Source organism: Pygoscelis adeliae, unplaced genomic scaffold (assembly GCF_000699105.1).
Source record: "Pygoscelis adeliae isolate BGI_AS28 unplaced genomic scaffold, ASM69910v1 Scaffold160, whole genome shotgun sequence".
NCBI lineage: Eukaryota > Metazoa > Chordata > Aves > Sphenisciformes > Spheniscidae > Pygoscelis > Pygoscelis adeliae.
The window spans coordinates 4,013,509-4,025,701 of record NW_008824035.1 but is presented as its reverse complement, the minus strand read 5'-3'; the positions used below and the strand labels follow the sequence as shown (position 1 = coordinate 4,025,701).

Here is a 12,193-nt window from a genome sequence, read left to right as displayed (position 1 = left end):
GTAGGGAAATCACTGAAATCAGAATATTCTAAGCAATGAATTAAACATAAGTGTTTAGTGAAAGCTACACATATCAACCTAAAAGACAGACTTACAAACACACAGCTTGCCTCATGTTTTCCTCCTTTTTTTCTCTCCGCCAAAGATACATAAAATAAAGCAAGAGGATGAATGTAAAAATACACAGGTTAAACTCACTTAAATTAGAACTCACTCATTAGAATTTGCTCACTCAAATAAGAACAGATCCACTGACGCCACTGAGTTATACAGCATGCATAATCTATTAGCACTTGATACTTACTGTAAGATGACAAGCTCTCTATCCAGCACAGTACAATATCTAACCTTTAAATTATCCATATGGATAGGCACACTATACTTTTGTACTAGGGTATTCATGGTCCCAAAGTTAAGTATGTGTTCATGTGTTTTACCGAACTGGCTGTCATTGTGCAACATCATAACACCATACCCATGAACTCTCCCTCCAAAAAGTTATGAAAGGAATTATGAACATATGTACAGTCTACATTTTTATATGCAAAACTCTATGGAGAGTCCAGATCTTGACTGCAGTAGGAGTGCTTGGGTGAAATGAACAGGATCTACTTCAGTGTTAGCACATCTACTTTATAATGAACACCATATGAAAGTAGAACGAGCATCTGCCTGCCAAAACATCAAATCTGAACTAACTCTGCTCATTGATACACTATTTCAGTCAGTGTGTTGTATTTCGGCTACATGTGCCCTTTATTAATAATTAAAAACACTTCCACACAAAAAAAAGCATTTTAAAATTAATTACAAATGTACAGGAAATAATTTTTTACAATTATAAACTCCGATCCCATTAACACAAACACTGTTATGTGCAGAACAAGAGTAGCCTTATTCTTGAATCCTATTGGCATGTGCAAGAAGATTAATGTTTGATTACTTATATGTATTTTGTTTGCCTATACAGGTTCCTAGAACATGTACTTTAGCAAATAAAATGCATTTTTAAACATGTTACATACTTGTTAAAGTACAGAGAAAGACTAATCAGATCAAGTAAGTGTCATGGTTTAACCCCAGCCAGCAACTAAGCACCACACAGCCGCTCGCTCACTCCCCTGTCATGGGATGGGGGAGAGAATGGGAAGGAAGGAAAGTGAGAAAACTCGTGGGTTGAGATAAAGACAGCACAAATCCAAAACACAGCCCCATACTAGTCGCTATGAAGAAAATTAACTCTATCCCAGCCGAAACCAGCACAGTAAAGCAGAACTCTCCCAATAGATCAATTGACTTGGTCACAGAAGCCTTCCTTCTTTTGAAATCAGACAACATATGATCAACATTTTAAATATGCATAAAATAAACTACAATTACTTTTGTTTCCTGTGAAGGGTGAAAACATTCTATGTTGTGTTCAAAGGCCAAAATTATTGTCTCCTCTTAAATACAGTAATGGTGCTTACCTTTCTCTCAGCTACTTACTAAAGGCCCAGAAGTCAGATGACACCGCCAGAGAAGTCCAGTAGTTTTATAGCACTTCAAAGTTGACTTCAAGACACAGTTCTAAAGGTTTTGCTTTTAAATGAATGCTGTTCAAAACAAATGCCTGGCAAAGGCCCAGATCAAAGTATCAGGTAATTGTCTAAGCAGTCAAAACAGAGAACACTTATTAATTAGTAATAAATATCCTGAATTATTAAAGATAAAACTTCTTTGATCTTTGTTTCAAAGCATTTTTTTCTTATGGTTGGAGTGCAATATTTCTAAATTGAGGGGCCTTTACTAAGCATCTCCCAGTTGCTGAGAAACAGTGTTGCTACAGAGACGGAAAATGAGGTGGAAGCTGGCACAATAATGCAGAAAGCACAGTGTGCTGTAACAAACAGTTGGTGCAACTACACAAAGAGGAAAAATAGTAAGTCCTAGTGGTAACATCCTAGAATAAGAATTGTTCAGACCAACCAGAAAGCTTACACACTCTTCAGTACACCCAAATGCTAGGGTTTATGCAGAATACATATAATATTTGTAAGACATACAATTATCTTAAAGACTGTTTTCATAAATTTTTCCACAGTTACCCTAACACCCAGGTAGTAGGATTCATCAATGCTATGAATATCCTGCATATATAGCATTACGCAGTAACTTGTGAGAAAATGTGTGCCAGAAATCACTTATTACCTACAGAAAACCCAAACTTAGTGGTGACTAAGTCTATCACTGTGTTAAAACTGTAACCAACTTTGAATATGTTATCATATTTTAGCTTTCCTATAATGTTTATTCTTTCTTTCTCTCCTAAGCAAAAGCTAGGAAAAGAAACCTTAGTTTCCATTCTATTATGCTTCCATGAGGAAAGATCTGAATTCCCTGCAGGCCACTAGGCAAGTCTAATAGGAATTATTTAGGATACAAGAGACATCCAAGACATTTGTTTTGTCTTTCTCCTCCCAACCTCTGAGAAGAAATTCTTTGCCTGTGGTTTTCAGGTAGTGACTGAGAAGACCGATAAGTCTGTAGAAACAGTTAATTTCCTTCTCATTAACAGCTGTGCAGTGTTGGTGCTTGAATTGCAGCTGTCCTGGCTGTGCCCCCTCCCAGCTTCTTGCTGGCAGGGCATGAGAAGCTGAAAAGTCCTTGACTAGTGTAAGCACTACTTAGCAACAACTAAAGTGTCAGCGTGTTATCAACATTATTCTCATACTAAATCCAAAACACAGCATTATACCAGCTACTAGGAAGAAAATTAACTCTATCCCAGCCGAAACCAGGACACACAGTCTCCATCTTTTAAGACACCAAAGACATGCAAGTGAAAGTGGTTCCTCAACAACCCTGTTTAGACAAGGACTTAATTGCATGTTTGACTTAAAACATATGAGTAGTTCCCATGAAACTCATGAAATAAATAAAAAACATGGAGACAAAAATGATCTTGTCAGTAAGGAGATGCATGCAGTTAAATTGTGTTAAAAATCAATTTTGCCTGAGAATATACATTCTTACACAAGTACTGCATTTCATTACATCTGAAACAAGAACTTGGAGTTCTAAAACTGCTACTCTGTGTGTGACATTCTTGCTCAAAATTGTCTTAATATGAACGTTTTAAACATTAAAAGATGTTCTTGAAACAGTTTATTGGTTTGAAGAAATAAGTTGTTGGATGTAAATGAAATCCTAGACTCATTAAAGTCAGTAGGAATTTTGCTTTGGTCTTCAGATTAAGAATATTATATTCACACTGTTTTTGAAATATTTTTCTGCCTACAGATTTCCAGGTTTTTGATGAGGAAGATACTGTAAAAGCTATGACGATGTTTTGCCTTTCTTTGTAGTTTGCTCTTTTGAGCAATGGAAATGTTGGTTTAATATGGGAATTTTCTCCTCCAGACAACTCTGGCTAAAGTGAGCCAGTAGGCAAGGTTTCCATCTCTGTAAAAAAAGCAAAAACAGTACATATTTTTGCCAACCTCCTAAAACACTTACACATGCAAGGAGATAAGCAGGGCACTTAGGTAATCCTTGAATAGTACAGGACTTGATATTAGTGTCACAAAAGCAGGCCATAACTGAGCAGTTAGCTGCTAGCAGTGGAAAGGCCCTCTGCTTAGTGTTTAAAGCAGCCACAAGAAGAATGGGACAGCTCTACAGAAAAGCAGTGCCATACAAATAGAGAGCAGACAGGGAAGGACACTCCTGTCTAACTGGGAATCTCCTGTCTGGGTTAATCAGGGTCATGATTAGTGGAATAATTAAACTCTGCATTTATCAAGAAAATCTTATCGTGTCTGTAGTCTTTTCCTGAGAAAAAAGCATGGGTAACCAAAAGGCTTATGTGCTCACTAAAGGCCTTGGGCATCAAGCTTCAAATAGTTTCCCCATTCTTCAGCCTGCCCTTAATGCAGAACAGCTCATCATATGGTAAGTGCTGATGTAAAAGTACTGGAAAGAATCTGAAGGAGGGAGAAAGAAAACTAACTAGGGAAAAGGCCCGTAGGACTTAAAAGTAGAAAGAAATGGCTAGAATACTGGGAAAGTGCAGGGATTTGGGAACCTGAGAAAAGGGAAAAAGTGAGAAAACAACAATAAAACACACTTTAAAGTTCATCTGTTCTTATTTTGATGAATGATTCTTCTTTCCTTTATATAATCTTAAGAGGACAGAGAACTTGAAAAGCAAAATAGGTAGGAAAAACAGCCCAGAAAGACTTGGGAGAAGATGTGGTTTTTTTATTCTGCACGGAAAAAGTAATTGTGGATTCAGGGGAGTTTTGCCATGGTAGTATCGTGTAGCCTATAGCTTTCCCACATGCTCCTAAATATTAGGAAGGGATATTGGAGTTGTTTTATAGATTTCTAGTTGAAATTTCTCATATTGTTGTGCATTTTAAAAAATTAAGTCATGATAAACTTGGTATGTCATTAACAAAAAAAGCGAAATTGCTTAATAATTTATAACACGGGGATCTCCAAAAGATCTTTCATCTATTGCAATTGGAAGAAGTGGCAGATGTGGCTGCCAGTTACCGAGATTGCCTTCTCTATGGTAAGTAGGAATATCTCTTTTTTTAGCCTATTGTCTTTGGGTGTCTCAACCTTTTCTTCTTCTGACTGGCTTATAGACTAAAGATGTTGAATTAACTGTTTGGTACTGTAACAAACAGAAAAAATGAGAACTTTTAGTTCCAATTTACAGTATTTTTTTCTCTGTTAGAAATTAAATTCATTATTTCTAGATAGTAAAGAATAGTAAAGTATAGCAAAGAATAGCTTCAAAAACATAGCAGGACATATGGTGAAAGTGCTTTTCTAATAATAGTTACTTGGGTTAAAAAGATTTTATATTTACTAATGACCTAAGATAAAATGTGTCATGCTAAACGTATTGTTTACGCTCAGCTTTTATATTCATGATCTGTGAAGGACACAATCGAAACTTATCAAAACAAGGTTGCTACCATGCAGGCTTGCCCTTCCTATCACCATGCCCCAGGCATGGTCAGGATACATTGGACAAGCACTTGTTATTTATGTTCCTTCCTGAAGGATTTTATATCCATTTGAAATGAAAGGGACATAAAATAAGAATCCATTACTTAAATTCTCACTTAAAACTTGATCTCATCTTTTATGGGGAGAAAAACCCACCTTGACACAAATATTTTTTACTAGTGATTTTATCAGCTCCATACGGATGCATTTCTTTTATTTCCCTTAGTGCAATGAGCTTTTCCTGAATGGAAAAAAAAAGCAGTTTTAATATCACCCATTCTTTTCATCCACTGTAATTTCTAGCATAAACTTAAAATATGTTAAATTAAAATAATCCTTATGTGTTACTAGTATGACTGAAGATCACAAAACTTGATTGAAGCTAGAATGTAGAGTTTGGGACCAGTCTTTTTAGTATTTTAATATTTAGTCAAATTAAATTCTTTTTGTCTCACTAAGTCACAAGAAGTTCATGATGCAATTACTGCTCACTGATTTTGTATTTTCTGAAAAATCCCTAATTCTAGTAAAATCTGGCCTTCATTCATGCAGAGTCACAGCCATAAGGATCCCAAAAGATGTATCTCCTGGCATAGAACTACTCTGAATAACACACAAGCAAAATCAACATCAGCAGCATAGAATGTAGAAACATTAAACTGAAGATATTATTTCTGTTTTGCACAAAGCCTGCAGAATTTGGGGGTGCAAATTCTACACTTACATAGGTAAACTTATTTTGTCATCTCCTTTTTGGGCAACAGAACAGTAGTCTGTTCATTTCAATGTATAAATACTACCTCGCACTTCTAAATACCTGGTATTTATCATGCGTAAGTGCATGTATGCAGTTTGTACGTCTAACATTTGGAGTAAAGGTCTCAGTATCCAAAGTTATATGGCAACGTATCCATAGGTGGTAGAATGGGCATACTATAGATACAAGAAATCATCACCTGAATGAGCTCATGGGCTAAGCGTCCCAGAACTTCTTGGGTCGTTTCATTAATTTCTAATTCTGTCATGACTTCCCAGTTACCATTCTGGAACCTCACTGGCATAGAGAAGACAATCCCTTCAGGAACGCAAAATTGACCTGAAGAAGAGGGAAAAAACGACCCAAACGTATTATTTCTGATTAAAAAAACACATCCTCACCAGTGTCAAGATTAAGTCCTACAGACTTGCAAAAGTCTGCAACGGTAAGATCTTAGTATAAACGGAGACTGCCTTTTTCAGTGTACAGTTCAAAGACTAAAGAGTTCCCCTTTTACTGTAACTTTGTATTTTAGTTAAATGTACACGTAACAATTTTACATCTTAAGGGGAAAAAATTAATTTTTTTATTTGATACAAGGGTTAAATGGCTGTTGCGAAACATTCCATTTATTGGTTCACATAACTACACAAGAAGAACATGCTTTTATAGCTTAGGCTCTAAGAACTATAAAGAGTCCTTGCACAAAACACATACACCAGCAAACTATTAATCTAAGAGATGCTTGTAAGAAGTGAGTATCAAATCACAAGCTCTGGAGAGCAAAATTGCTTAGATCTGGAGGATCTTATGCTGAAACAAACTCTCAGCCTCCCATTATATCACGATTTGTTTTACAAGTTTTTATTAAATTAAAAATCTTGATTAAAAAAATAACATTATACTTACTGGAGAAAGCTACAAGAGAATATGTGAAGCAAAAGTAGATTTACCTTTAGTAAGTATTCCCACAGAAACGATCTCCCCAGGAGGAGAGCCGTGATACCAGTGTCTCAGTACAGTGGCTACTGCGTGAGCAGGTAACATTCCCACACAATGACAGACCCGGGAACTCAGTGAACTCTGTGCAGATAGAAATTCTGAATGGATCCACTCGCTACCAACAAAAAAAGGGGGGAAAAAAAAGAAGAAAAAACTAAGATGACTGCAGGAATAGTAGTTTTCTAGAGGAAAAAAGAACTAAACCTGAGGGAAGAAAATAGTCAAAACTTATTCAAACTTTATTACTGAAGGCAAGGCACTTAAAGACAGAAAAAATAGAGTCTAACAAAAAGTGGCTCAAAAGGTAACAACAAGCACTACTTATCTATGAAAGTTAGGTCATTTACTCAAGTCATAACCTCTATTATTATTACTTATATGTATTACTGTCTTATGTAAGAACCCAGCCGTGAACCATAATCCCCCTGGGCTAGGCGCAGTACAAGTATAGAGCAAAAGAAATGTCTGCTGTCCAGTAAATGCTAGGTTTAGATCAGAGTGGGAGTTCCATATAGCCAGGCCTCAGTGCATGTCACATTTGCTGCCCTCTCACTCCACCCATCCTTTCTCTGCTACCTCTCTTTCCAGGAGAAGCTATCTAGCTGCCAAGTAACCTTTTTACATATGTTAACAAATAAATTGTCTGTTTTGGGAAACTGACAACATTAGTGTGATCAGGCCGTACGTTCAATGGAATTCAGGTACTTCAAGATGAGGATATATGTTTAGTATTATTTCAAAGTTTCTTCATGCATACTAGACATCTAAGTCACTACCTGGACTTTCATTACTTCTTATAGGCTGCTCATGATATGATAGAAAAGAAACACACTTAATATGTAGGAAAATAGTTATAAACAAAGTTGGCAGGAGAGTCAGAACTATGTATTGCACTAGGAACTACTCAACTTCTTTTGCAGACTGAGTACTTCAACTTGAGTTTTCCTTTATGTACAGTGCTAGTCAGTAAAGACAAATCTTGAAAACAAAAACCTTTCTTGATGTTTATTACACAGTTCAGATAAACATAGGTTAAAAGCCGTTATTTGGTTTTACTTTAAAAAAAACAGATCTGTACTGTACCTATCATAAATCATATTCAACAAAGGACGTGGAAAATTAGCTGGGCCCCAGATAGCACAGTCATATCCATAAAGTTTTGCATGTGACAAATCGATGTAGTTACAGCCAGTAATATTGCCCCAAACAATCACGTCTTTAACTCCTGTAACAGAGGAAAATATGTAGATTAATGAAGAGACAGACAAATGCTTTCACAATATAGGCTGGACTAGATGACCTTCAGAAGTCCTTTTCAAGATGAATTATTCTTCAATTCAGTGTCCTGCCTTGATAGCAGAAATGATTTGATCTGAAAAAATGCAACAAGGTTCTTCATAACTTATGAAACCTCATCACAAGCTAAAAAAGGAACTTTATATGTTATTGTACATAATAGACAAAACCTAGTAAACACTTAGCTGTTAAAAACCAAAACAAATCATATTGCAAACATACAGCAATGTTCCTTTTAAAATCCTGTACACGCAAATACAGAATGCCTAACAGTAAAAAATAATTAAAAAAAACTTTTTTAATTTTTAAAAACTGCTTCAGTGCAAAAGGAATTTCTCAGATAACCTGCTGGTATGTTATTCAGCCTATTAACTTACTTTTCTATTTTATTAGGCTCCAAAATATCTAGACTTGTCATTAATGACCAGTTCCTACCCCTGCAACATTGAAAGAAACCTGATGCTGAGCAGGCTGTTGGAGCATACCTTTGCTGTGCAGTGCAGAACCATGCAAATATAACCAAGCTATAACAAATGACCTGAGAAAGAAAGCTAATTAACCCAGAAATAATACTATCACACAGTTCTACTATACTCCTGTTATCTGCACAGCAGTATGCTGTTATGTTTGTTCACAGCTAGTTTGTGTGTCTCCAAAATAACAATGCACTGCAGAGTGCAAATGCAATCTTGGAGTCCTAGGTCCTGATCTGCAACACAACTCAGTCCTTCTTAGCACCTTTCCAGCATGAAATACATGCCAGAATGGCAGGGCTGCATCCAAGAGTTAGCAAAAGAATTGACATTCATGGGATCAGGCACAGATCCAGATAGCAGTAAGCACAGGGAACGGTAGTACCTGCTAGTCACACCCTGGCATTCTGTACAGCCATGCAATTCAGTGGGTGCACTGCTATGCTTGCACTTCTGCATGCACATCAACAGTGTTCTGCAATGAAATATGTACTCTCGAAGGTGTCCATCCACTGAATTCCCCAAATGCTACCAGAACACATAAATATTCACCTGCTGCATTCATATTCAGCTTCCTGGCCAGCATGGCTTTAGCTGCACTTTCCCAGGATGTTGCAACGGCAATGACATTTTCAGGCTTAATGGACTTGCCATATGTCATAATCATCATCGCCTTAAGGTTTACAAAGGTTTTTCCTGATGAAATTACTCTGACCCCACTCTTGGCATTCTTCTCAATCAGGGGAGCATACACTTGACAGATCTCACTCACTTCTCTGATGTAGTTCTCAAGGGATTGGACTTCATGGTTTAAGAGGACATCATCAAGAACAATGATAATATCGGCTTGAATAAAAGCCTCATCTATTTCAGTGTGCGCTGAAATACTGTGGAGGAGTGGGAACGCCATGTCTTCAGCTTCCATTACAATACCGCAAAGAATGTCCTTAAACTGGTCAGTGTCAAGCAAATGGATACTGATTTCTGTGGTCATCCCAAACACTTCTCCATTGGCCAGCAGAGGGATCAGCTGATAACAGATTGAAGCTGATGCACTGATAAGAGAAGGATATAGAAAAATTATAGTTAAACATGAACCACTTGGGTTTTTTTTCACAAACTTGCTTGTTTGGAAGTATTACATAAATAAACATGAAGATCTTTCTTTTGTATTTGATTATGTTTAAATAGACCATTAGCTTGGATCCTTTATTGCTCTTTCTGTCATTTTAACAGGTTAAAAATCAAAACACTTGGGGTCCCCTTTCATTTGAAGGTTTTTCCATCCTCTACATTTCAGGAGATACTGTCACTTAAAAATTGGTGTCTTTAAAGAACCACAATTTTTTTAAGGTGCTCTGTTAGGACTACCAGAAAAACAGAAATTTCTAAAGCTGGAACTGCAAGACACTCTTTACTTATTTAAATATTTCCAAAAACATTTAATGCAAGATAGTGGCACTACAAAATTCCTAGCTTATTTTGTAAATACTTGCTTTTCCCTAAGGTGGGTCTAAATGTTGCCTGTTCACATCCCTCACTTAAACTGGTGCAAAATGTAACAAAAGTAGAAATAATTTCTAAATTATATACTGAGTGCTCATAGCGAGGGGTGCAGAAGCTAATTCAAATCAGCAAATTACAGGGATTCAGGTATAACTTAAGACGGTTACACCTGTTATATGTGATAGGAAAAAATGCATTCTTCTGAAGCTGAGTGAAACTTCATAGATATTCTTTTTACTCTTACCTGGTGATCCAGATCTGCAAAGGCTTGATAAGACTTTTAATCTCTTCCTCTTCTTTTTCAATTTCAATATGCGCTTGCAGGTTCTCCTCAGCAATGTCTAACATTTCCTCACTCGACATCATTGAGGTGATGCCATAATAGTGCTAAGAACAAAAAGGATGATCTCTAATCAAATGACAACCCAAACATAGCAAGGTAACATTAGAAAGGATAGCTTTATTTTACATTTGTAGGAGGAATAAAGAACAACAATGTTATAAGAAAATGTAAAATATAGGTTTACAGTATTAAAGGCAGCTCATTACCTGAGCATATTCCAGAAAATCATTAACTCCTCCCAGAAGCAGACCCTTCCCTCCACGGTCCAACAGTTCTCTCCAAACGATAGGAGACCCTCTGTGTTCCCATCCATTCATTTCACAAATGTCATGAAGCCACTGCTAATGTAAACATCCACGCCAAAAAGTTGTAATACTTTTTCATATTTGATAACACTTAAATGTTACAGCTATAAACATTCATATTATTTCCTCTCAATACATAATTACAAGGTGCTTCACAACTTACTCATGTACCAGTGCGTGCAAAATGGGGGAATAACACAAAGCAAGGCATGGTGATACACTGTGATACCTCAGCAAAAGAGCAACAGGTCTTACTTCTGCTTGATTTTACTGCTGTAATTTTGCTCAATTATCCTAGCGGTACTAAAGACAGCAATGTTGTGAAGCAGCGAGTAATCTGAGGATCTCTGTTTAGCTGCAGAAGGTAAGTAAGCTGCAGCGGCTAATTGTGATTCACTTAACTTTTAGTTACTTGGCTGAGGTGTCAAGCAAAAGATAAGAGGTAATAAACATCATAGTACTGTCTATCTCATGAAGTAATACTGCAATTTTTTCAGTTCTTTATAGGAACATGTAGACATGGCAACACATCTACAGCAAAAGTACTCGGATAAGCCCATCCACTTGATTTCATACTTCCATTGTAATTCAAAGCCCCTGAATGCCAGAAATGTTCTTGACAGGTAACAACTCTGAAGGCATATGCAATCACAGTTTGCAAAAGGTTTACATGCTGAGCAGCAATTTATACATAATAAAAAACCAGTAAACTTGAACTTCTTACTGACAAAACACAGCTTTAGGCTGGCCCTCATTTTGTGCCCATCTTCTGCGGTAAGACTCATGAGAAGGCCAGTCTCTCACAACATTCAAACCTTTCCTCTGGCTGGCTGTCAAAGCCAAAGCTGCTTCTGTAGCACCTCTACCCACACATCAAAACTCTAATACAGGACAAGAAGAGACACACTACAGATAAGCACATTCCTTGCTTTGTAGAGCACTGGGGCATCTACCAACGGCTTGACTTACAATCCCTTACCTCCCATTTGTCAGGGTGCTGAGTGATCTTGTGAACCCTGAAGTCTGGCAAGTTAGCCTGGAGATAGTCAGCCAGGAGTTCAGCTCTGGCATAGTGAGGGCAGTTTGCCTTACCTGTGAACACAGGGAGAACACTACAAATGAAAGATTTTGTGACATTGACTGATCAGGCCTTAACAGGCCAAACGTTTTTTAATTGTTCCAATTCAAAGAGAGTCTTCTGTAACCAGCATCCCGTCCGTGAGCTCCCAGTAATTAACAGGACAAGCGTATGAGCCAGCAAAGAAAGGATAATTTTGGAGGTGAAACAGTCTCTCCAGCCAGCGTTTAAGGGGCTGAGGAGGCCACCCCGCGGGGGACAGCAGCAGAGAGAGGCAGAAGCCTCACCGACGGAAAAAGAAGGGGAGACTTGGAAACAGCAGAGGCAGCGTGCCGTACGGACACCGCTCTCAAGAGAGGCTAGAAGAGCGAGAAGTTACGAAGCCCGCAGAGACGAGCGGCCGCTACAAGCACAGGCAGGCTGCCGCCG

At 37.5% G+C, this 12,193-nt stretch overlaps 1 protein-coding gene across 1 annotated transcript in view; it reads right to left on the bottom strand.

The window, feature by feature from the left end:
- Nucleotides 1–3,736: 3,736 nt before the first annotated feature.
- The window catches only part of MDH1B (malate dehydrogenase 1B, NAD (soluble)), a 9,152-nt gene continuing 695 nt past the window's right edge, over nucleotides 3,737–12,193 (bottom strand). Inside the window, exons 2-10 of the mRNA XM_009333002.1 lie at nucleotides 11,666–11,798; nucleotides 10,588–10,722; nucleotides 10,283–10,425; nucleotides 9,085–9,587; nucleotides 7,847–7,988; nucleotides 6,715–6,878; nucleotides 5,961–6,100; nucleotides 5,161–5,245; nucleotides 3,737–3,813 (exon numbers count right to left, since the gene is read on the bottom strand). Coding sequence (XP_009331277.1) covers nucleotides 3,737–3,813; nucleotides 5,161–5,245; nucleotides 5,961–6,100; nucleotides 6,715–6,878; nucleotides 7,847–7,988; nucleotides 9,085–9,587; nucleotides 10,283–10,425; nucleotides 10,588–10,722; nucleotides 11,666–11,798 — 1,522 coding nt within the window. The remainder of the gene's footprint in view (nucleotides 3,814–5,160; nucleotides 5,246–5,960; nucleotides 6,101–6,714; nucleotides 6,879–7,846; nucleotides 7,989–9,084; nucleotides 9,588–10,282; nucleotides 10,426–10,587; nucleotides 10,723–11,665; nucleotides 11,799–12,193) is intronic.